We start from the raw sequence: 26,377 nt of genomic DNA on the forward strand, positions 1-26,377 counted from the left end.
AATGCCATGGACAATAGATCAACGGTTCATAGAATCTCTATTCAGATTATCATAACTACATCTATATAGAGACAACAAACAAACAAAAGTTGTAAAATAATTACATTTTTCTCCAGAGACATTCATTTTCTATTCTACTGGCACCTCTGATATCAGATGCTGTACATGTTCACAGATAAAGTGCATATAGGTTATACATACTACCGCTTTAATACAGTGACATTAACAGAGGAAATTCTACACCAACAGATGAACAGTCTAGAATGCAATCTCACAAAAACGCGTCACAAAAGTACAAATACTTTTCAGACCAATTCAACTTTGAGAGAATTAAAAATCAGAGCATCCAGAATAATAACAACAAGATCATAGGAAGCAAAGAAAGACGAGCATTCAGTGGCCAAATATACAGACAAATAAATACCCATTTGATGCTATCTGTCTATAAGTGATATGGTAAAGTTACATGGTGATGACATGTTTCTGTTGAAAAGGCAACAGTCCTTTCTTGGGATACTGTTCATCTTAAAAAGCAAAAAGCCAATGTAGGACCACAGCTCATACTGCGTCTGGGTGATCATATACTGTATAATCAATATTTCCAAGGAAAAGAAATAGCAATGCATTTGTAAAATCCCAAACATTGTTATGGGAGTTTGGGTTCTATGTGAATGGAAAAGTTTCATATTGAACAGGAAAACGTTCTCTTTCGTTCAGTAGAATTTGATACAAAAAAAAGGGGGATTCCACAATTTCTCCTTTCCTCTTCTCTCTCGTGGCCACCAATGGCAGTTGATAAAGTGACTGTTGCGTAAACAACAGCAACATCTTAAATAGGATCAAATACAAAGGGCTCCCAAGTGGCGCAGCGGTCTAAGACACTGCATCTCAGTCCTACTGACCCTGGTTTGATTCCAGGCTGTATCACAACCAGCTGTGATTGGGAGTTCCATAGGGTGGCACACAATTGGCCCAGTGTTGCCTGGGTTAGGGTTTGGCCGGGGTAGGCCATCATTGTAAAATAAGAATTTGTTCTTAACTGACTTGTCTAGTAAAATAAAGGTAAAAAAAAAACAAATGGGGCCCTGGGGGGGGGTGAATGCCCCTGTATGCTGATTCTGGGCCAGTATTTCATTTTCCCCATTAATGGTTAGGATTGGGGGAAGGGAAGCTGATCCTACAGTACATCTGTACTTAGGAGAAATTTCACCCCGGAGCCACATCCACTCCTCTTTCAAGCTGTCCTAACTGCAGTCTATACGGCACCCCTTTACCTCCATCCCCTCTCCCCCTTCCCCCTCCCTTTCTCCAATGGGCCTGGCTGCTAGCTGAGTGGCTGGGGGGCGATGCTGGAGCAGTCAGTGACCAGCAGGCCCACGGTTGAGCTGCCTGACAGAGACACGGCCACAGCCATGGTACCGGTCCCCGCGGGGCTACTGCTGGGGCTGGGGGCGCCCTGGACCTGGGTGACGGCGTGGGTGCCCATGTGGCCCTGGAGCTGGGTGGGTGTCTTGCACTGCACCCCACACAGTTGGCACAGCAGCACCCCGCCGGCACCGGCCCCGCCGAACATGCCCCGCGTCCCTCCGCTCTCCTTCCACTCCTGGCCGTGGTGTTTCTGAGCGTGGACACGCAGATAGGTGAGGGTAGTGAAGCCTGGAGGGAGACGGGAGGGAGAGGGAGGAAGAGAGCGGGAGAGAGAGCATTGAGAAATAAGAAAAGGCGAGGAACAAAAGATGAGGAACAAAAGAGAATGACATATGAGAGATGAGGAATGAGAGAGGGATACCTGTGTAACCACCTCAGTTACACAGGTATTCTCCTCTCCTTTCACACGTAAAAAATAACATGGTAGTCCACTCACTGCGGTTGCACAGGTGGCAGGCGTGGTGCTGTGATTGGTTGTGGACCCTCATATGATCGGTGATGTAGGCGGCAGAGAGGAGCTTGCCACAGATGTGGCACGGCACCTTCTCCTCGTGGCGAATCAGGTGGGCACGGAGACGGTCCCGCGTGGCGAAGGCAGACGTGCAGGTCTGTGTAGCACACGCGCCCGCACACACACACACACACACACACAAAACCATTGTTGAAGCTTGGACATTTTGACATTTTTCTTCGCCACTATATTTTAGAAGCTAAGCAGGTCAATGCCATTAAATTGCCTATAACACATTCATACAGTGTATACATAGAAGCAAGGGACATACGACAGGAAACAAGTTTGAAAATAGGGAGAAAGAACAAGGCAAGAGTTCAAATGTTGTCCCCCACGAATGATGCAGTTTCTGGGAGATCGGTCATTCAGTGCCAGAGGAGTAGCTTTTAAGGGTTTTTCACAAAATCCAAAATAGTGTAAAATCCATCATGACAAACCTTATGCGTCCCTGAGTTAAATTTGCTCCTTGTGAGCCGGGACCTATGTACCGAATGGAATGACTTTAGGTCAAACCGGTTGAGGGGCATGACCTTTCAAAGTTAGCATTTTCATCGCTTGTTATAGCGCCACCATCTGGCCAATCAGTGTCATTTTGTAAATGACTGATCTTTATGGCAAGACCCATCTGAGATATCACAAGTGACCTACTAACTGTGACAAATGGACCGAGACAGATTCATTGCGAGGGTCAATAATACATGCAGAGAGTAGAAAAAGAGAGAGTGAAAGCGTTAAAGTGAGTTAGAAAGAAGAGGATTACCGGGCACTTGAAGGGTCTCTCAGTGGAGTGCACCTGTCTGACGTGACTGTTGAGGTGGTCGGGTCTAGAACAGACAGGAGAAAGGATTAAGATCCCACGTGTGTCTTATCTGTGTCTTATCGGTCATTTCTCGTCGATAGAGCTACCCTTGCAAAACAGACGTCACTTAGAACTAAATTCTATTAGAACTCCAGACTAATTTCACAAATGTGTGCATGTACATACACAGTACCAGTCAAAAGTTTGGACACACCTACTCATTCAAGGGTTTTTCTTTATTTGTACTATTTTCTACATTGTAGAATAATAGTGAATACATCAAAACTATGAAATAACACATATGGAATCATGTAGTAAGCAAAAAAATCTAAATATATTTTATATGGGATTCTTCAAAGTAGCCACCCTTTGCCTTGATGACAGCTTTGCACACTCTTGGTATTCTCTCAACCAGCTTCACCTAGAATGCTTTTCCAACAGTCTTGAAGGAGTTCCCACATATGCTGAGCATTTGTTGGCTGCTTTTCCTTCACTCTGCGGTCCAACTCGTCCCAAGCCATTTCAATTGGGTTGAGGTCGGGTGATTGTGGAGGCCAGGTCATCTGATGCAGCACTCAATCACTCTCCTTCTTGGCCAAAGAGCCCTTACACAGCCTGGAGGTGTGTTTTGGGTCATGGTTCTGTTAAAAAACAAATGATAGTCCTACTAAGCGCAAACCAGATGGGATGGCGTATTGCTGCAGAATGCTGTGGTAGCCATGCTGGTTAAGTGTGCCTTGAATTCGAAATAAATCACAGACAGTGTCACCAGCAAAGCACCCCCACACCATCACACCTCCTCCTCCATGCTTTAAATTGATGTATCTTTTGACAAACATATCAAGACTTTCAAGGACAGCTTTTTTCCATCTACGTAAAATTGCAAAAATCAGGAACTTTCTGTCCAAAAATTATACAGAAAAATTAATCCATGCTTTTGTTCTAGGTTAGACTACTGCAATGCTCTACTTTCCGGCTACCCGGATAAATCACTAAATAAACTTCAATTAGTGCTAAATATGGCTGCTAGAATCCTGACTAGAACGAAAAAATTTGATCCTATTACTCCAGTGCTAGCCTCACTACACTGGCTTCCTGTTAAGGCAAAGGCTGATTTCAAGGTTTTACTGCTAACCTACAAAGCATTAGATGGACTTGCTCCTACCTATCTTTCCGATTTGGTCCTGCCGTACATACCTACACGTACGCTACGGTCACAAGACGCAGGCCTCCTAATTGTCCCTAGAATGTCTAAGCAAACAGCTGGAGGCAGGGCTTTCTCCTATAGAGCTCAATTTTTATGGAATGGTCTGCCTACCCATGTGAGAGACGCAGACTCTGTCTCAACTTTTCAAATCAAATCAAATTTATTTATATAGCCCTTCGTACATCAGCTGATATCTCAAAGTGCTGTACAGAAACCCAGCCTAAAACCCCAAACAGCAAGCAATGCAGGTGTAGAAGCCTTTACGTCTTTACTGAAGACTCGTCTTTTCAGTGGGTTGAGTATGATTGAGTGTAGTCTGGCCCAGGAATGTGAAGGTGAACGGAAAGGCTTTGGAGCAACGAACCGCCCTTGATGTCTCTGCCTGGCCGGTTCCCCTCTCTCCACTGGGATTCTCTGCCTATAACCCTATTACAGGGGCTGAGTCACTGGCTTACTGGTGCTCTTCCATGCCATCCCTAGGAGGGGTGCGTCACTTGAGTGGATTGAGTCACTGACGTGGTCTTCCTGTCTGGGTTGGCGCCCCCCCTTGGGTTGAGCCGTGGCGGAGATCTTTCTGGGCTATACTCGGCCTTGTCTCAGGATGGTAAGTTGGTGGTTGAAGATATCCCTCTAGTGGTGTGGGGGCTGTGCTTTGGCAAAGTGGGTGGGGTTATATCCTGCCTGTTTGGCCCTGTCCGGGGGTATCATCGGATGGGGCCACAGTGTCTCCTGACCCCTCCTGTCTCAGCCTCCAGTATTTATGCTACAGTAGTTTATGTGTCGGGGGGCTAGGGTTAGTCTGTTATATCTGGAGTATTTCTCCTGTCTTATCCGGTGGCCTGTGTGAATTTAAGTATGCTCTCTCTAATTCTCTCTTTCTTTCTTTCTTTCTTTCTTTCTCTCTCTCTCTCGGAGGACCTGAGCCCTAGGACCATGCCTCAGGACTACTCGGCATGATGACTCCTTGCTGTCCCCAGTCCACCTGGTCAGGCTGCTGCTCCAGTTTCAACTGTTCTGCCTGCGGCTATGGAACCCTGACCTGTTCACCGGACGTGCTACCTGTCCCAGACCTGCTGTTTTCAACTCTCTAGAGACAGCATGAAAAGCCAAATGACATTTACTCCTGAGGTGCTGACTTGTTGCACCCTCGACAACTACTGTGATTATTATTATTTGACCATGCTGGTCATTTATGGACATTTGAACATCTTGGCCATGTTCTGTTATGATCACCACTCGGCACAGCCAGAAGAGGACTGACCACCCCTCATAGCCTGGTTCCTCTCTAAGTTTCTTCCTAGTTTTTCCTAGCCACCGTGCTTCTACACCTGCATTGCTTGCTGTTTTGGGGTTTTAGGCTGGGTTTCTGTACAGCACTTTTATATATCAGCTGATGTAAGAAGGGCTATATAAATACATTTGCGGATTTATGGTGGGATCCACACATGCAGAGATCATCTGTTCACCTTCTCTGCATCTCACAAAGACAGGCGGTTGGAACCTAAAATCTCATCAGACAAATGACAGATTTCCATCGGTCTAATGTCCATTGCTAGCAAGTCTCTTCTTCTTATTGGTCTTTTAGTAGTGCTTTCTTTGCAGCAATTCGACCATGAAAGCCTGATTCACGCAGTCCCCTCTGAACAGTTGATGTTGGGATGTGTCTGTTACTTGAACTCTGTGAAGCATTTATTTGGGCTGCAATTTCTGACGCTGGTAACTCTAATGAACTTATCCTCTGCAGCAGAGGTAACTCTGGGTCTTCCTTTCCTGTGGCGGTCCTCATGAGAGCCAGTTTATCATTGCGTTTGATGGTTTTTGCGACCGCACTTGAAGAAATGTTAAAAGTTCTTGAAATTTTCCAGATTGACTGACCTGTCTTAAAGTAATGATGGACTGTTGTTTCTTGCCATAATATGGACTTATTTTACCAAATAGGGCTATCTTCTGTACACCACCCCTACGTTGTCACAACACAACTGATTGGCTCAAATTAACTTTTAACAAAGCACACCTGTGAATTGAAATGCATTCCAGGTGACTACCTCATGAAGCGCTTGAGAGAATGCCAAGTGTGCAAAGCTGTCAACAAGGCAAATGGTGGCTACTTTGAAGAATCTCAAATATAAAATATATTTTGATTTGCTTAACACTTTTTTAGTGACTACATGATTCCATATGTGTTATTTCATAGTTGTAATGTCTTCACTATTATTCTGCAATGTAGAAAATACAAAAAAAATAAGAAAATCCTGGAATGAGTAGGTAGGTGTGTCCAAACTTTTGACTGGTACTGTATGTGCATGTGTGTATATACTTGTTTCACAATTGAACCCTCCCCCCTCGCACCACCCAGTCATCCCCCTTCTCACCGGGAGAATCCCTTGGCGCAGTGGGGGCAGACGTAAGGTTTCTCCACCCCTCCTTGGTGTGAGCGTACATGGTAGCTCATGCGGTCTTTCCTCTTGAAGCGCTGCTGGCAGATGGGGCAGTGGTAGGGCTTTTCGTCCGAGTGGGAAAGCCGGTGGCGGTTCAGGTGGTACACATCTCGAAAGGCCTTCCCACAGGCCTCACATGCATGGTTCTTCCTCACCTGGTTGGGGCTAGGGTTGGGGTAGGGTTGAGGCCCCTGGTTCTGGTTCTAGGTTTGATGAGAAGAAAGGGACAGTTGGCTAGTGCTGGCTGTGGGGTAAGTATAGCTACTCTGGCTACATTGCACAATAAAGTAGGCGAGGAGAGAGCGAGAACGGCATAGGGAGCAGCAAATGATTCATTTTATGAGAAAACAGACACCAACCAACCTGTACCATTGTCCCGGCAACCACAACTGCAGCTTGGAGCACCTGGGGCGCAGCCATGGTGACGGTCGCTGGGGCGATGGCCACCGCAACAGGTTGGCCCTCCTGGTTTCCAAGTGGGGTGGGTTGGGGGAGGGATTCTGCGGGAGAAGGATGAGAGGGCAGAGAGAGGTGGAGGAGGGAGAGAGGGATTGTTTGCCGCCCCCCTCCTCCTCCCTTGCTCCCGTCCTCCCTCTCTCTGGCTGCTCTGTCCTTCATTTTGATGCCAGTGTGCACCGACTGATGGCGCCGGAGGTTGTAGTTGTTCTTAAACTGCTTGTTACATGTGGCGCAGATGTGTGTGGGCCGGCCAGGCTTGGAGACGGCCTTCTCTAAAGGAGAGATGGAAAATAAAGAGAGAGGAAAGAGAGAGAGAAAGATAGAGGGGAAAGGGAAAGAGGGAAAACAAAAGTGTGAGAGAACGTAACTCCTGAAAGGGAACTAAGGGTAGAGATTGTGGGTTGGGATTTCTACATAGGCCTGAGATAATGAATAAGTAAGCTATTGGGTCCCTCTACATTTGTATACTGTAAGTTGTTTAGGATGAAAGCATCTGGTGAATGACCACCCAGCAAGCACATTTGGTTCCTTGGAAGTTGTGAGAATGTACGTTTTTGATTTCCCATTGGTTCTGGGAATGAAGCCATAAGTTTCTTGACCCCTGACCGGTAAAACGCAAAGCTTTCTAAACATTTTGAGAACAGAAGTGAACATTTGGCCTGTTTTGTGAACGTTCATTTTTATATTGCAGGGAGGTTCTAAGAACATTTTACTCTGGTTTCCTGAAAGTTTTCCTGGAAGGTTTTATTAAGGTTCTGAGAAGGGAAATTATAGGTAATTTGATGGTAATTAAATAACGTTCTGAGAACATGTTTCTGTAAAACTTTTAATAACACTGCTAACTTAGTTTGGGTTAACTGTTTTGAAATCCAACCATAGATAGGACACATGGAAGTAAATTTGCTTAGGCATTAAACATGCAAACACATTTACTTTTGATTGTGGCACGTCAGTGAGGTTCAAACCTATGATCTTCTGTTCTCTATCTATAGAATTAGTCCACTGCGCCACCAAGATGAACTAGAATGGCAATTTTTTGCAAATTTTTGTATTTTCAAACAGACCCCATTTCAAAGGAAACAACCACTCATTAAGATCAGGTGTGGCCAATTAGTTGGTGTGGCCAACACACTTAATAGGATAGAGGATGGAAAGAGTTTTGTTTATTCTGAGAACGGAATGTATATGTTTTTAAATAACATTCTTAGAACGTTCTCTGAACGTTACTAAAGTTCTTGTTTTTTTTATGGAAAGTTTTCTTAACATTCTCGGAACAATTTGAGAACATTACTTTTAATTGAACCATGAGGAAACCTGTAGCAAACGTTATGCTGAAGTACTGAAATTCCCACAGAAGAACGTTGTTTCCTAACATTCTTGGGACAATGTGAGAACATGACATTAAATAGAACCATGAGGAAACCTGTAACAAAAGTTATGCTGAAGTACTGAAATTCCCACAGAAGAATATGTTTCTTAACCTTCTCTGAACTATTTGAGAACATTCTCAAAGTCAAATCAGTTGGAGAACATCTGAGAATTGGAGAACATCCAAATTTGTAATTAAATGTAACTATGTTTGAACTTTTAGTAAACGTAGTAGTTCTGTTAAAGTCAGGGGCACAACTTTCACTGGGAGAAATTGCATTTTTGTCCCCCCCTAGTTTTATCATTGCACTGTGATACCAAAAACGGCGTTGGTATGTTTAGGACCATGCGGACGCCTTAGAACGGTCGGGTAGGCTGTTTGGAGGTTTCAGACAGCTGGATTTAGGACCACATGGACACCAACGAGCGGGTGGATAGGCTGTGTGAAGGCAAAGCTTTTGAAAAGCTGTCTGGACCATCACAGGAGAGTTGAACAGAGGCAGCTGCTCTCAGTGTGTATGTGTTGAGCTCTTTCTCTGAGTTGTAAAAGCAAGCAGAGCAGAAACTGGCTACTCTTTAGTTGACTGATGTAGCTGGAAAGGTAACTGCTGTTTAACTTAATAGAAGAAAAAAACAAGTGTTCCCAGTGCTGAACTAGTAGTGTAACTGATATGTAACTTTAGCTGATGTTTTATACCCTCTTGACTGAGGTGAATGAATTCGTTAGCTAGTAGTTACCACAGTCAGTTCACCTCTAGCCTGTAGCTATCTGTCAGATAGCGATATGAGGTAGCATTTATTAATATCTAACAGCTGTTTGTATGGAAATGTTCTGTAGCTTTTTTGTCCCATTTCAACAGAAGTAATATTAACTTTGCTAGCTTTCACCAGTTGATGTACCATCAGAGAGAGAGCTGGCTAAAAGTAGGTATTATTTATGCCTCATTCACATTAGACCTGAATCAAACAATGAAACCAGCGGCCAAACGATTGAAGACAGATAATTCTGATGTTTTTTGTTGTTGTGGAATGTGAGTTTTTATTCGAGGCAGTATATAGCAATGTAATGTTATTGATTTGTCAGTTTCCCTAACTAATTCCCTATTTTTATAACTGACACAATAATAAACAGCTCTACAGGCGTCACTGTTATGGTGCACCGTCAGTACACAACACTATGATCATCATGTCTTAGCAGGATCAGATGGCGACAGTTTAATTTTATTTGTATTTAACTAGGCAAGTCAGTTATTTGAACAAGGGACTGCAGTGACACCTCTTGCACTGAAATGCAGTGCCTTAGACCGCTGAGCCACTCGGGGGCGCCACTCGGGAGCCCCATAACACAACAAGCAGGGTCAGACAGCCAGGAAAGACCAGTCTACGGAGCTCAGGTGAATTTTGCAGTATATTCACAATATCAGTGATTTTCCATCTTGAATTGATGGATAGACCTACAGTAGCTACAGGAAAGCATTTAAAGATTAAGGTTACAGTCTGGGATCTGGCAATAATGGTAATTTCAACTATTGAACCACTGATTCTATTCTTGGATAATAAAATGTATAAATGTACACCAAGGTAATTCTTTGTCATGCCTCATTTTAGGAGGATCAGGTGGGGATGTGTCTCTGCAGGGTCAGGCAGCCAGGGAAGACCAGTCTGTGACGGAGCTGAGATTAATTTTAGCAGATACACATTATTCTCTCTGTGCAGCAAACAATGGAGAAGACAGAAACTTCAAAGATTGAAATTGTTTTAAGGCAGTCTGACAAACCTCCAAAGTTCATTTCCAAACTGTTACAAGGGTTAAATCAGGCGTTTCCCTGATGGCACAAAAAGCATGAAAAACAACAATGTGAGGAAGACCTGGTAGAAGATATTGACGATCATGCATGGATACAAATATGATTGAATGCCCAGTCATGTTCATATAATCTTAGACATAAATTACTGCAGTGTAAGAAGGTTCCACGGAACGTACTAAACTCAGCAAAAAAAGAAACGTCCTCTCACTGTCAACTGCGTTTATTTTCAGCAAACTTAACACGTGTAAATATTTGTATGAACATTTCTGGGGGGAATGGCCCTAGCCCTCACCCTCCGATCCAACAGGTCCCAGACCTGCTCAATGGGATTGAGATCCGGGCTCTTCGCTGGCCATAACAGAACACTGACATTCCTGTCTTGCAGGAAATCACGCACAGAACGAGCAGTATGGCTGGTGGCATTGGCTACAGGAAGGGTACCACATTAGGGAGTAGGATGTCTTCCCTGTAATGCACAGCGTTGAGATTGCCTGCAATGACAACAAGCTCATTCTGATGATGCTGAGACACACCGCCCCAGACCTTGACGGACCCTCCACCTCCAAACCGATCCCGCTCCAGAGTACAGGCCTCAGTGTAACGCTCATTCCTTTGACGAAAAAAGCGAATCCGACCATCACCCCTGGTGAGACAAAACCGCGACTTGTTGCCCTCCTGGCGAGCACATGGAGGGCTGTGCGGCCCCCCAAAGAAAGAGCACAGGGCGCCAGTGGCGAATTTGCCAATCTTGGTGTTCTCTGGCAAATGTCAAACGTCCTGCGCGGTGTTGGGCTGTAAGCACAACCCCCACCTGTGGACGTCGGGCCCTCATACCACCCTCATGGAGTCTGTTTCTGACCGTTTGAGCAGACACATGCACATTTGTGGCCTGCTGGAGGTCATTTTGCAGGGCTCTGGCAGTGCTCCTCCTGCTCCTCCTTGCACAAAGGCGGAGGTAGCGGTCCTGCTGCTGGGTTGTTGCCCTCCTACGGCCTCCTCCACGTCTCCTGATGTACTGGCCTGTCTCCTGGTAGCGCCTCCATGCTCTGGACACTACGCTGACAGACACAGCAAACCTTCTTGCCACAGCTCGCATTGATGTACCATCCTGGATGAGCTGCACTACCTGAGCCACTCCATCTCATGCTACCACTAGAGTGAAAGCACCGCCAGCATTCAAAAGTGACCAAAACATCAGCCAGGAAGCATAGGAACTGAGAAGTGGTCTGTGGTCACCACCTGCAGAACCACTCCTTTATTGGGGGTGTCTTGCTAATTGCCTATAATTTCCACCTGTTGTCTATTCCATTTGCACAACAGCATGTGAAATTTATTGTCAATCAGTGTTGCTTCCTAAGTGGACAGTTTGATTTCACAGAAGTGTGATTGACTTGGAGTTACATTGTGTTGTTTAAGTGTTCCCTTAATTTTTTTGAGCAGTGTATATCCATAAAAAGAAATCTGCCGTTTCCAGCTACAATAGTCATTTACAACATTAACAATGTCTACACTGTATTTCTGATCAATTTGATGTTATTTTAATGGGTAAAAAATGTACTTTTATTTAAAAAACAAGGACATTTCGAAGTGATCCCAAACTTTTGAACGGTAGTGTATGGTTCTCAGAACATTATGTGTGTGCTGGGCAGAAACTGTGATGTAATATTGTTGCACTGCTCTCACCATCACAGATGTAGACGATTCACTCATTCTTTTTTTATTACATTTCTTTGTCTTTTTTATCTCTCTCACAACCTCTCATTTTAGTCCTCCTCTCTCTCTCTCTCTCTCTCCACCCCTCTCTGTCTGTCACAAGCATATGCAACAGACACAGGGGGTGTGAAAAGGACATTATTTCCTGAGGTAAGAAATCCCATGATTCTGGGTGGGGCTGAAGAGATATCAGATTGTATGTGCGTGTTTTCAGCTTTGATATGTAAAGAGAGGTGCTTCCGCTGAGTCTGCAGCAGCCGTGACTCTTGACAACAAGAAAAACTCTCTCTGCCACTCCACTCCCCTCCTATCCAGTAGTTTATTGTGGATTCCATATGTGTTCATTGAATTAGAATAATATTGAATAAACATAGTGGTCCTCCGTGGCTCAGTCAGTAGAGCATGACGCTTGCAATGCCAGGATTCTATTTCCGCTGGGACCACACATCATTTTTTTATGTGTGTCGCTTTGGTTAAAAGTGTCTTATAAATGGCATATATTATTATTCTAATATTATCATTATAGACTTGTGGAATTGATCAATTGAGTAAATTGTACCTGATCCTGGCTGTATCTCAAATGGCAACCGCCACCCTATTCCATACACAGTGCGCTACTTTTGACCCGAGCCATAAGGCTGCTGGTCAAAAGTAGTGTACTATATAAGGAATAGGGTGCCTTTTGGGATATAGAACCTGCATGCTCACCAGGTAAAGGCTCTTCATTCAGGGCGGCTGTGTCCACTGTGGATGGGGGCGGGGCTATGTGCTCTGTAGGGGGGTTCTGGGCGGAGCCAGTCATGTCCGGAAGCAGCTCTGATTGGAGGGCTGTCTCAGACTGGGTCTGTGAGGGCGGAGTCTGGGGAAATGAGAGCAAGAATTAGCTGCTGAGGCTTGAAATACACATCATTGGGGGATCATGCCACCTTTGACCCCAGTCAGCACACACACAAGCTCTCACTCTTGCCCTCATAATCAATACTACAACAAATTTGTAAGGGGCACAGTTGGCAAATTGTCAGCTTAAGACTTATATGACATCACAAACATAATAAGCATGTGTATGATCCCAGGATCCCTGAGCATTCACTTCTGCATCCATAGCACTCTGAAGAGTGAGACATTAAACACAATTTGTATCTTTCTTTCTCTGACACACACACACAAACTTACCTGAAACAGAAAATTACTCCAAGAAGAATCCATTTTGAAGCAGGATGATGTCAGATACTTTTAGTCCAGGAGTCAAAACTAGAAATATATATCCACCTGAGACTTGGGCGCCAACCAACCATAGGCTGGGGCCAACTGATGAATCACTCCACCTGCTATAATGTCTGCAGCCTACCTAGTTCCTCTCTGCAGTTTCAAATATCAAAGGTGAATATCTCTGTGTGAAAGTTTAAATCGCGGTGCATTCAATAGCATCAATTATTATTGAAGATGAATGATCAATTTTGAAAGGCTGTCAGTTATAAGACAATATTTTTTGACAGTAATGATAATGTTCAACTAAAATGTTGTTATATGGTGTGGGACGAAAGGATGCAACATGATATTATAACTAAAATGCGACAAAATGGTTGATGCATGCTTTTAATGATGCATTTACAATGCAATTTACATTGTATATTTATATTATAGCCTAAGCAGAAATCCTATTCTCAAATCCATGCAAAATTTGGTTATTACAAATAACGAAAAATATATAAAAAAGTAATAATAATAAGTCCGCAGTTGTTTGTAAATACGTGGACGAAGAGTCATTTATTTCGATAGCTCCGAGAGGCCAAAGCGGTGGTGGATTCCAAAGCCTCGGTGTTGCGTAAAATCGTGTCCCTAACTAGAGAGTCCCCGATCGGCCGCAATCGAAAGCTTCGCCTCGGCTTTTCAAACGAGAGGACGACATCTTTCTTTTTTTTTCTATTTCTCTCTCCCTCCCACCCTCGCTGTCTTTCTTCCTTTTATTTTTTTTTACATCTCTTCTCCTCTCCCCTCTCTATCTATCCCCCGCCGCCGTGTCCCCTGTTTAAAGGGAAAGTATTTAGTGTAGCTTATGCACCCTCCTCTCTGTTCCCGTCTCCTCCGTGGCGTGCGCTGTTTTCAATAGACCCGTGCATCCGTCTTCTTGCCCCCGCGAGTTCGGCCGACATAAATACCTATTTTATCAACAAGCTAGTAATGCAATAGAATTGCGTAAGATTGCCCAACTACAAACTAACATATCACAACATCCTTATAGTGAGATAATATTGAGAATACCCAACTGGGTGACATCAATAGAAACGTATTAAGGCAATAAAACAAGATCACGCGCATCTTAAAGGTAAATATACATGCTTCAGGTGCAACAGCTTCACAGTAATAGGAATATACATCAAAATGACAAAAACGTTGTTTTCAATAGATTGTTAAGGCTAGAAGTGAGGTAGGCTAATGCTCCAGAGATACTGGACTTCTTACTCATATCTGCATCTCTGGCTGTAAAATAATGCTGCTGCAAATTTGACTGTTGTAGGAGAGTTACAATGGTTATTCTATCAAACTTCAAATTACTGGAACAGTACACAAGGCAGAACAGAACATCTAGGTTAATGGTCAGTGGCCCAAGCCCAGTTCAGACAGGAGGGGAATCTGATTGCTATTATCTCCAGGAACTTAACTTTTGGTTTATACTTTCATTTGTTGCGCTACTAGTAGTGCCTATTGATGTTTAGGAGGCAGCTACAGTAGCTGGAAGATACCATCTTCTGTTTTTAGTTCATTGAATGTATTTTATTTCATCTGGGTGCTTACATCACTGTGAGCACCCTGGTACTACTCGTAGCCCCCTTTCTTCTCAGTCCTTGAAAACACTGAGCAAGAACAACTTGTGCATTGAAGACTGATGTGTTTCTGTCCTGTCTTTTAATAATATCTTTGCAGAGCTACATAAGAGCCGTAAAAGACAGCCTTGATGTCACTCTTCATTTCTTGGTTGTTCTGTGATAAATACACTGAGTGTACAAAACATTATGAACAGTGTTCTTTACATGACATAGATTGACCAGGTGAATCTAGGTGAAAGCTATGATCCCTTATTGAGGTCACTTGTTAATTCCAGTTCAATCAGTGTAGAGGAAAGGGAAGGAGACAGATTATAGAAAGATTTTTAAGCCTTGAGACAATTGAGACATGGATTGTGTATATGTGCCATTTAGATGGTGAATAATGGGCAAGACAAAATATTGAAGTTCCTATGAACGGGGCATGGTAGTCGGTGCCCCGGTTTGTGTCAAAACCTGCAACGATTCTAAGTGTTTCCACATTCAACAGTTTCCATTGTGCATCAAGAATGCAAGAATGGTCGACCATCCAAAGGACATCCAGCCAACTTGACACAACTGTGGGAAACATTGGAGTCGACATGGACCAGCATCCCTGTGGAACGCTTTCGTAACTTGGGGGTTGCTGAGCGAAGTTGCTGGAATTACAACACACTGTCTTACACGTCGACTCAGAGCATCCCAAACATGCTCAATTGGTAACATGTCTGGTGAGTATGCAGGCCATGAAAGTACTGGGACAATTTCAGATTCCAGGAATTGTGTACAGATCCTTGAGACATGGAGCCATGCATTATCATACTGAAACATGAGGTTATGGCGGTGAATGAATGGCACGACAATGTGTCTCAGGATCTCATCACAGTATCTCTGTGCAGTCAAATTGCGACTGTGTTATTTTCCATAGTTTATACCTGTCCATACCATAACCCAACCGCCACCATGGGGCACTCTGTTCACAACGATGACATCACCAAACCACTTGCCCACACAACGCCATACATGTCTTCTGCGGTTGTGAGGCCGGTTGGACGTACTGCCAAATTCTCTAAAATAACGTCTGAGGCGGCTTATCGTAGAGAAATTAACATTACATTTCTCTGGCAACAGCTCTGGTGAACATTCCTGCAGTCGGCATGCCAATTGCACACTCCCTCAAAATTTGAGGCATCTGTGGTATTATGTTGTGTGACAAAACTGCACATTTTAGAGCCTTTTATTGTCCCCAGCACAAGGTGCACCTGTGTAATGATCATGCTGTTTAACCAGATTCTTGATATGCCACACCTGTCAGGTGGATGGATTATCTTGGCAAAGGGGAAAACACACACAAACAGGGATGTAAAAAAAATGTGCACACAAAATTTGAAATAAGCTTTGTGCGTTTGGAAAATTGTAGATTTTTTACTTCAGCTCATGAAACATGGGACCAACACTTTACATGTTGCGTTTGTATTTTTGTTCAGTGTAGTTAACGAGCCAAAGCCTGAACCAGTATCTGGGCAGAGGAGATTATGAATATGACAAGATCTCCTCTCTGCCCAGAAAACTACCATTCACCAGCTCTGTCAAAATATGTTCGTTACTCACCAGATATGCCTGCCCTGCCTGCTACTATCGTCACATACTGCCGCTATGCACTTCCAAAAATGTGTCAGTGGGGTCAGATATTGTGTGTGACATAAGTATGTACGCACGGAGACAGATACACAGTCCCCTCCCCGATTTCATCGTGTAGGACAATGACAACATTGCTAATGCCGCCAGTTGTCTTGAAAGCAGCATCAGAACTCGGAATAAAAGTCTGCGTGTTCTTTTGCTTAGAAATTCCTATTGGTTGATTCTGAAAAAAAAATTAAGGGATTATTAGAATTTAATAGGATCTCTATAGGTCCCTCCTATTACCCATGGCGCTGGCTTGTACAATAACGACTCTGGACCTCTACTTTGACTACACTACCTAGAACCTAAACTCAACGGCCACTGTACAAGGTGGGACCTGTGTGGTCCAGCGATTGCAGCCGCTCACCCTGGCACGCATTTGTGCCAGAGTCGGCATGGGTTCGAGTCCGGCCCACTGCCTTTTAGCTCGCCTTCCCCGTTTCCAGCACTTGACGGTCTCTTGGGCGGAACCAGAGACTGGGATTGGTCCTTTGAAAAAGGACACTGTACAAGAAGCCATGCACATAATAACTGAAGATACTGGCATAGGAGAGCAAACCGGTTGGTTCAAAGATGTCTTTATTACCTTTTCATCTATTACCGTTGACAAAGACATTCTGAACAATATCTGCAAGCCGGAGGCACTGCATGGAAATAAAACCTAAAAACACCTTTCTTACACAGACACCCACAATGTATTTGCAGATGTTATCGTAGATCTTACATGGCTTGTTTTTTTTTTTGTGCTCCTCCCTCCCACCTTCGCAATGACCCAAAGTACATAGCACATTCTCCCAAACGTCTTGTTGAACTCAAATGAACTAGAGACCTTTGACGCCACCTGGCTGATAGCAACGTCACCCCACTCCAAACCTAGTTTCTAATGGTTGACGATAAAACAGATCAGCCACAGTATATATATATATATATAGTACACACGGTCACACAGTGATGATAGAAAAGCTTGTCGAATAATATTTATAACAAACACTCAAAACATAATACTCAGGTGGTCTTCACTTGAGCTAAGGAATGTGCCCAATATTATAGATGAATGCATGTCTGTAAGCAAGTGTCTGAGTATGTGTGTGGCAAGCGCGTGGGTGTGTGTGTGTGTGTGTGTGTGTATACACGTATCTGCAAAAAAAGGTGTGCGCACATGGCTAAGAAAGTGTGTGCATCTTCCCCATCCAATCATCACTGCAACGTAAAAGTCCAACACCACCTCTACAGTCACCACTACCCAGGGGCGCAACTTTTAGAAGTGGGGGGGGGGGGGGGGGACAATTATTATTATATATATTTTTTAATCCTGTCAGATAACCACTCCAAACAGTCTACCCGACCGCTTGGAGGCGTCCCACATGGTCCTAAAGCACACCATTGCCTCGTTTTATAATCACATTCCAATGATAAAACCTGGGGGCGACAAAAATGACATTTCAGAATGTGTGTGTGTGTGGGGGGGGGGGGGGGGGGGGGGGGGGGGGGGGGGGGGGGGGGGGGAACATGTCCCCAGTGAAAGTTGCGCCCCTACCATTACCAGTTGGTACACGTTGCAACTAAGCACTGGTTCAGGGTCAGATATGCTATCCTCCTGATGGTCAAGGTTAAGCGTTGTGGTTGGGTAATCTGATCCTAGATCTGTGGCCTGGGCAACTTCTACATTTCACGGTAAGCACCTACACCTGTTGTATTTGGTCCATGTGACAAATAAAATGTCATTGGCTTTGATTACCACGGTAAAAAAAAAGAAGAAATAATGAGAACAAAAAAGGTAAAGTAAAGCTGTAAAGACTATTTCAAATCGTTACTGATGATGACGACAGAGAACAATAAAAACAACCGTAGGAATTTAAATATTAATAGGAACATCAATAGTAGTGACTTGGACGTTACCACTTAAAAAAAGAGTATTTCAAGATAACACGTATCGCTCAAACCCTTGGTTATGAAGTCTACTACATAAGGTGTGGTGGAAAGTGATTTGTGTTGGCTAGTTAGCTAGACAATATTAAAGCCTGCAATGATTTGCTCGCATACAAAAATATACCACCACGGTTTACTTTTTCAAGTTGACACCGGTTATAATGTCAGGCTTTACAACACTATACAAGTAGGCTTGATAACAGAAGGTTTAAGTTGTTACAATCTTCTAACTAAAATAAATAACCATCATCAGTTTGGTTTTTAAAAAGGTCCCCTGACTAAGCTTACCTCCATCTTTGCTACATCACACAATAATATTTGTTCTCACACCTTCAACTCTATTCAACAAACACAGCAACTCTGACTCTGCTTTCTGTCTGTGTCCCAATCCTCTCAAATATCCTCATTTCCTTGCTTAATTTTCTTGTCTCCTTCCCTTCGATATCACTAACGTTTTTTCCCACCCAATGATTTCACGTCCTTTCCTATCAGTGCTCAAGCGGCGACTAAGAAAAGTGGGTTATTTGAGACTTTTGGGACACAGGGTGCATCTCAATAGTCTAGTGGCTTCCTCTCCTCATCTCCAATCCTTTCTCTCGTCTGATGTGAAATAACTGGATGGGTAAGCAGTATTGACTTGTAGGCATCCACCTTACTGTTTTCACCAATCGCTTGTTTTCCGATCAGTGCAGATGGAAGGAAAGGACACGAGGAAAGGAAGCCACTTTAGACTATTGAGATGCACCTCCCCCCTCCTCTCACTCGGCCTTGCTCCTCTCCCTCTCACGGTCGGACACGTCGATGGCAGCCATGTTCCTGGAGGCAGTGATCAGGTGCAGAACGCTGATGGCAGACTTCAGCACACACACCACGGCACAGACACCAAGCAGCCACTGCAGCCACACTGGAGAAGAGACAAGAAGAAGAAGAAGTCCCGTTGTTTCCACATTGCCCCCTTCCTAATGCGTAGGACCTGCTGTACAGACCAGCTATTTAGCAGAGGATTACTATGCTTCTGTGTGAATATGAGCCGACGTATTTAGACCGAGGCAAGAAGGGAGGGATATTACAGCGGGAGAGAACGGAGAATGGAAGATATGCAAAGGGAGAGAAAAGAGAAACTAAGAAAAGAAGAGGTGGGGGGGGGAATGACAGAGTGAAGAGACTCACCATGGGGTTCCTCAATGTAGTAGGAGACGTAGAGCAGGCAGAAGAAGAGCTCGTTCCCCATACACATGACAAACAGCACCGGCTATGGAAGACAGCAGTTAGACCAGGCTGTTGGCACACGTGTGTGTGTGTGTGTGTGTGTGTGTGTGTGTGTGTGTGTGTGTGTGTGTGTGTGTGTGTGTGTGTGTGTGAGAGATGGAGTGTATGTAATAATTGTGTGTGCATGGGTGCATGCTAACTGTTAAGAGTGTTGGGCCAGTAACTGGTTTGAATCCCCAAGCCGACAAGGTGACAAATCCGTCAATGTTCCCTTGAGCAAGACACTTAACCCTAATTGCTCCTGTAAGTCTCTCTGGATAAGAGCGTCTCCTAAATTACTAAAATGTTAATGTAAAGTGTGAAAGGACTTTTTTTTTGGTGGTGTGTGTGTGTGTATGACCATGTTGGTGTGTGTGTGTGTGTGCGAGTGTGTGACTGTATGACCATGTTGGTGTGTGTGTGTGTGTGTGTATATATATATGACCATGTTGGTGTGTGTGTGTGTGTGTGTGTATGACTGGATTTCTTACACGGGAAGTATAGTAGAGGCGAAGAATGGGGTTTCCAGATAGATCAATGGCCTTGTGGCTGGTGGATCCCTTCATCATTGAGCTGAGACAGAGAAAGAGTGTGACAGAGAGAGAGCGACAGAGAGAGCGACAGAGAAAGAGAGCGAGAGAGAGCGACAGAGAGAGAGCGACAGAGAGAGCGGGCAGCGAGAAAAAGCGGGATGGAGAGAGAGAGGGAGCGTGAGAGCCCGAATGAGAGAGACACATAATGAGAGAGAGAGAAAGAATGAGAGAGAGGTTTAACCTTTAATTCAGTACAAGGACATAACACCACCATTTTCATCACCATTACATACGCATGTGATGGCCCTGGGTGTATCTCAGTAGTCTAAAAACAGCCTTTTCTCCATCCACATTGGGGGAAAAAAAACACACGCTAAAGCAATATTGTGGGTGCCTACTACTGGGAATCAGCTGTCACGTGCCCATTCCTTTCAAATCAGTCGAAGGAGAGGATTATTGAGATGAACCCAACATCTCTGTTAGCCAAACTGACCTAGATAAAAATCGGATGGACCATCAACCTATACACACACTTGGCTGTGGATGGGGTGAGGAGCCCCAATACAACTCAAAGAAATGGGCGACAAACCCCCCCCCACTTAATGGACACAAAACATTCACTGAATCCATGATTATTTGTGTAAATCGTATGTAATGTACAGTTGATGGTTCTCCGAGGCTCTTTTGTTATGTACCTGTGCAGGTGGAGCCAGTGGCTGGCGATGTCCAGGCTCATGCTGATCTGGAAGAGGAAGGTGTAGGAGGGATAAAGCAGAGCTAGGTTGACCAGGAGACACATGGTGGCACAGCGGTCTGTCAACATGTCCAGCATCGCACCAAACTTAGTGCCTACAGGACAGGGGAGAGACAGGGAGAGGTTCTTTTTGTATAGCACAGCGATTTATACAAAATGATTACCCAAATGTTTTTTGTTTTTTTTACAAATGATGTGAAAAGGAATTAGAGAATGCTGTGCAGGAACTTTAACCACCGGCTGGCAAAGCTCCAGATAGCTTAGACATTTGTAAACTGTACGACTCAAGTGTCTGGAAAATGTGATGCCATGCAGTGTGTTTTACCAAAGACAGCGTGAACACAAATCGCTTCACTCCCAATCAATAGACTCCTAAAGTCATCACGATACAGTATTCAATATGTCTGTCTAGGTTTGGGTGATATACCTTTAATACTGTATACTGGGATTTCAAAACACAGACTGATTTTCAATGCATTTGGTTTGCTTACTTTCTAGCTAAGTGGCTAAATGTCAAGACCAATCATCTTGGTTACAGAAGAGACATTCAATCCACTCCTGAATCAAGGTCCCTGTTGCCTAAATGGTTTTGTGTGTAATTATTATTATTATATATTTTTTAAAAGGTTTTCAATACTGCCCCTTATATGCACTTCCGGTAATACCGTGTACCTCGGTATGGTACAGAAACGATATGACTGTATGAAAATCTAGACACCGCCCGACCTTATGTCTGTCGGCTGCAGACCACTGGAGGTTCCCACTTGGTCACGAAAGACACATATAGGCAAGACTGTGTACCTTCACATTTCCGCTCTGTCTATTGTGACATGCCTTCGCTTCTGCCATATTCATACTCCTGTTTCAGGCACGTTTCAACCACTCGCCCGATCGTTTGATTTCCATTCATGCCCTTTAAAAAATATATATATAGTTGATAATTGTTATCGACGACAGGCCTATCACCTGCTGCCATTGCCGTGATGACAAACACCGGCAAGTGTCCAATGGAAACCTCCTTGTGACCCGCCGTGTTCGACATGAAACCCTGATTAAGACTTATTCATTACCAGTGTTATGAAACCTTACAGATGCAAACGGCAAGTGTTTTAGCCAATACGCAACACAGACACATCAGCATCTCAGACAAGGACTTTAAACCTCAGATTCTGTCATTTGTGCAGCTAATGAGCTCCGGTTCATGACCACGGCACTACTTTATAATAGAAGAGAAAGGACAAAGGCGAGAGAAACATTCTAGCTGTTATTCTCCAGGATTGCCTGAAAGCCAGAGACAGATTTAGACTTGGAACAGCTGTGGGAATATGGGCAGGAACTGTCATACTCCGGGCGAGATGTGGTCCAAACTGTACAAGAGGGCCCCAAGTGACAAGGATCTACCGGACGTGGGCATCAACAGCGCCCACTAGTCCTCCAGGCCCACTCCTCCGGTATGATGGAGCATGTGGCTGACCCGTCTATGTGGAGAGGCTAAGCAGGGGGAGGGTAGCCCTGGTCATCTCCACGGTGTTAGAGGTGATCCTCATAGCCAACAAGGAGGTACCGTTGGGACATGGGGGGGGGGGGGGGGGGGGGGGGGGGGGGGGGGGGGGGGGGAGGGGGGTATGCTGCATCTGGTGTTTGCCCGGGGAGAAGGCCTCGGCGGTGCGCAACTGGATGGATGAGTATCTGAAGCTCGTGCAGATGGATCTGGAGACCGAGCCGCTCCTCCTTGAGGACACCAAGCGTGTGAAGGGTTTAACCAGCTTTAACCTGACCGCGCGCCTAAGGAACGCGACGCTAAGAGACGACCAGACGTCCTCCCGCCCCATGGTGCACCGGGTCAGCGGAGCCGCCTTCCACTCCCAGACGCTGACCGAGCGGGCTTGACTGGAGGAGGGCCACAAGACGGTGGGGGGCGAAGAAGACATCTACCTACAGGATCCACAGGAGCTGATGGGAGTGTTTGGAACCTAAACCCCATATGGATGTTGAATCGACTATGCTTGGTACTTCCTGCTGGGTTCAATACGTGAGAGCAGAATAAGTGGAGGAGTAAATCTGTTGATTTTCAAAGCCGTGATCTGAAGTACTGTCAAGTAAAAGGATTTTGTCACCAATTTTTATCAACAAACAACGACGGGGGGGCAAAGAGGTACTTCACCGACATCCAGAATAATAACGTGGAACTGTCATTGTACCCACCTAATACTAAGTTTGTTGCAAAAATAAAAGTGTTGCATTGTGTCATGGTGACTTTTTTTTTTTATATGGACCTAGGTAGGGATTAGCGGCTCGTGCACACAAATAGGCACGACACACGCGTGCACACACACGATCCATCTTCCCTGTGATGACCCATTTCCACTTTCTGTAATTATGATTTTTTTTCCATTCAAACAAATAATATGGATAACATGAAGGTAGCCTAATCAGGATTTACCTTTGGTGGACAGCAGCCTTATAAGAACATTGTTCCGGTCTTTGATATCAGCACCAGGCTCATATCAGTCCGACTCTTGAGACCCAGAGAGTCTGAATAAATCTATCATGGGTTGACTCTATCACAGGGTAAAAACGACATGAATAGTTGTAATGGTGGTACCTTGGTTGAGGGCGCGGGCGGCGTGCCCATCAAAGGCATCCAGGAGGGCACTGAGCAGGTAGAAGAACACAGCTGGTACGGGACAGCATGGCATCAGGTAGAAGGCAAGCAGAGCCAGCACGATGCGGGCATAGCCTAACGGAGAGGATAGGATCAGAGGACGAGAGAGGAGGAAAGAGGAGAGGGGAGGAAAGGAGGGCCAAGGGTGGGTGAAGGGAGGTGGTGGTGTTAAAAACAGGATTTGGCCAGCCCAATGTGACAACGCATTCTGAGACAGAGACCTTCGCCCCCTCTCTGCGAGAAAAATCTCCAGGCATTCTAGTGAGCTAGATCATCTTAAAGATTTTCGACAGAGAACATTCCCATCCTAAGAGAGTCACTAAGAAGCCACACATCCGAAGCCTTATCCCTAACAGGACGGTTATGTCGAGGCCCCCCATCCGATTTGGGTTTTGATTATAGACTTTAAATAGAATATCTGAACTCTTTAAAAATACTTTTTGACTTTGTGTCTGTCTGGCATGCCAGATGGATGAAGGGTCTACTTTTCCAACTGTTTGGTCCATTTTTCCAGTCAAGCTCAATCAAGCCCAGATAAAGCACTTGAAATGAATTCAAATAGTATTTAAACCAACCCAGGTCTGGCACACAAAACAATCCTTCCAATACATAGCTAGATGGTGATACAGGTTGCTGGCACTGGCGCCTTCACACTACTGTTACACTACTAGCCATCTCTCTATAGCTACGTGTATTGTGAATATACAATGCATTCGGAGAGTATTCAGACCCCTTGATTTCTTTCCATATTTTGTTGCGTTACAGCCTTATTTTAAAATTCCACATCAATCTACACACAATACCCCAAAATGACAAATCGAAAACAAGTTTAGACATTTTAGAAAATGTATTACAAATTTTAAAAAACAGAAATACCTTATTTACATAACTATTCAGACCTTTTGCTATGAGACTTGAAATTGAGCTCAGGTGCATCCTGTTTCCATTGATCATCCTTGAGATGTTTCACCAACTTGATTGGAGTCCACCTGTGGTAAATTAAATTGACTGGACATGATTTGGAAAGGCACACACCTGTCTATATAAGGTCCCACAGTTGACAGTGCATGTCAGAGCAAAAACCATGACATGAGGTTGAAGGAATTGTCCGTAGAGCTCCGAGACAGGATTGTGTCGAGGCACAGATCTGGGGAAGGGTACCAAAAAAATTTCTGCAGCATTGAAGGTCTCCATCATTCTTAAATGGAAGAAGTTTGGAACCACCAAGACTCTTCCTAGAGATGGCCGCCCGGCTAAACTGAGAAAACGGGGGAGAAGGGCCTTGCTCAGGGAGGTGACCAAGAACCTGATAGTCACTGACAGAGCTTCAGAGTTCCTCTGTGGAGAAGGGAGAACCTTCCAGAAAGACAACCATCTCTGCACCACTCCACCAAATCAGGCCAGACAGAAGCCACTCCTCATTAGAAGGCACACGACAGCCCGCTTGGAGTTTGCCTAAAGAACTCTCAGACCATGAGAAACAAGATTATCTGATCTGATGAAACCAAGATTGAACTCTTTGGCCTGAAAGCCAAGCATCACATCTGGAGGAAACCTGGTGGTTGCAGCATCATAATAGAGGGGGTGTTTTTCAGCAACAGAGACTGGGAGACTAGTCAGGATTGAGGGAAAGATTAACGTAGCAAAGTCCAAAGAGATTTTTATATTTTTTATTTGACCTTTATTTAACCAGGTAGGCCAGTTGAAAACAAGTTCTAATTTACAACTGCAACCTGGCCAAGATAAAGCAAAGCAGTGCGACAAAAACAGAGTTACACATGGGATAAACAAACGTACAGTCAATAGCACAATAGAAGAATCTGTATTCAGTGTGTGCAAATGAAGTAAGGAGGTAAGGCAATAAATAGGCCAATAGTGGTGAAGTAATTACAATTTAACAATTGCAGATCCTTGACGAATACCTGCTCCAGAGCGCTCAGGACCTCATGGGGCGAAGGTTCACCTTCCAACAGAACAACATCAGAACAGCACACAGCCAAGACAACGCAAGAGTGGCTTCGGAACAAGTCTCTGAATGGCCCAGCCAGAGCCCGGACATGAACCCAATCGTTCATGGACATCTCTGGAGAGACCTGAAAATAGCTGTGCAGCGATGCTCCCCATCCAACCTGACAGAGCTTGAGAGGATCTGCAGAGAAGAATGGGAGAAACTACCCAAATACAGGTGTGCCAAGCTTGTAGCGTCATACCCAAGAAGACTCGAGGCTGTAATCGCTGCTTCAACAAAGCACTGAGTAAAGGGTCTGAATACTTATGTAAATGTGATATTTCAGTATTTTAATAGATTAGCAAAATGTCTAAACTGATTTTGCTTTGTCATTATGGGGTAGTGTGTGTAGATTGATGAGGGGAAAAACACAATTTAATACATTTTAGAGTAAGGCAGTAACGTAACAAAATGTGGAAAAGGTCAAGGGTTTGAATAGTTTCCGAATGCACTGTAATAGCCAATTCATGATGGCAAAACCGGCTCAAATCAAAACCGACAGATAACATTATGCTACGATTGACTAGGCTGATACCGTAAACTAAGTCACTTCTGTACATCACGCTGGTCCGTACAATTGACCTTATTTTAGCGCCCAAAAAACGTAATACTTCCAGATCAACTGTAATATATATATATTATACCTACTGTAGCTAGCTGCTAACGCAATCTAGCAAAACATTTTAGCCAGTTTTCATTGGATTGGAACCATCCATGTAAATAGAAACTCACCGATCAAATTCGGGACGAAAAGGAAGATGTTTTCCTCGGCCATTGCAGTGGTATTCAGGTGTTTTCGATAGAGGTTATTTTCGACAGACAATATTTGTCTAATTCCACTCTTCAATCTTTAGCTACAGTAACCTTCTGACTTCCTCGAATGTAGATTTTTATTTTTGACATAATGCTGTGCGACGTCAGACTTCCGGTGAGACGCACAACTAGGCACCTCCCCTTTAATTGTAACACGTCGTCCCAAATGACACCCTATTCCCCTATATAGTGCACTAAATTTAATCAGA

The 26,377-nt window shown here is 44.3% G+C and overlaps 2 protein-coding genes across 2 annotated transcripts; both read right to left on the reverse strand.

Moving 5' to 3' along the window:
• Nucleotides 1-20: 20 nt before the first annotated feature.
• LOC139420966 (myc-associated zinc finger protein-like) lies at nt 21-14,018 on the reverse strand. Its single transcript, XM_071171408.1, has 7 exons — nt 12,905-14,018; nt 12,440-12,590; nt 6,747-7,114; nt 6,318-6,586; nt 2,700-2,763; nt 1,865-2,036; nt 21-1,656 (listed from the first exon to the last, which is right to left on the reverse strand). Exons 1-7 carry the CDS (start codon nt 12,935-12,937, stop codon nt 1,325-1,327), a joined length of 1,389 nt encoding a protein of 462 aa, XP_071027509.1. The 5' UTR covers nt 12,938-14,018; the 3' UTR covers nt 21-1,324.
• A 2,759-nt stretch (nt 14,019-16,777) lies between these two features.
• Nucleotides 16,778-26,285, reverse strand: LOC139420997 (CDP-diacylglycerol--inositol 3-phosphatidyltransferase (phosphatidylinositol synthase)). The gene is made up of 6 exons (XM_071171460.1): nt 26,088-26,285; nt 23,288-23,422; nt 20,624-20,777; nt 19,887-19,968; nt 19,318-19,399; nt 16,778-19,051 (listed from the first exon to the last, which is right to left on the reverse strand). The coding sequence occupies exons 1-6, from the start codon at nt 26,128-26,130 to the stop codon at nt 18,906-18,908; spliced, it is 642 nt and encodes a 213-aa protein (XP_071027561.1). The 5' UTR covers nt 26,131-26,285; the 3' UTR covers nt 16,778-18,905.
• Between the last annotated feature and the right edge of the window lie 92 nt (nt 26,286-26,377).

This window comes from Oncorhynchus clarkii, chromosome 12, assembly GCF_045791955.1.
Source record: "Oncorhynchus clarkii lewisi isolate Uvic-CL-2024 chromosome 12, UVic_Ocla_1.0, whole genome shotgun sequence".
Classification (NCBI taxonomy): domain Eukaryota; kingdom Metazoa; phylum Chordata; class Actinopteri; order Salmoniformes; family Salmonidae; genus Oncorhynchus; species Oncorhynchus clarkii.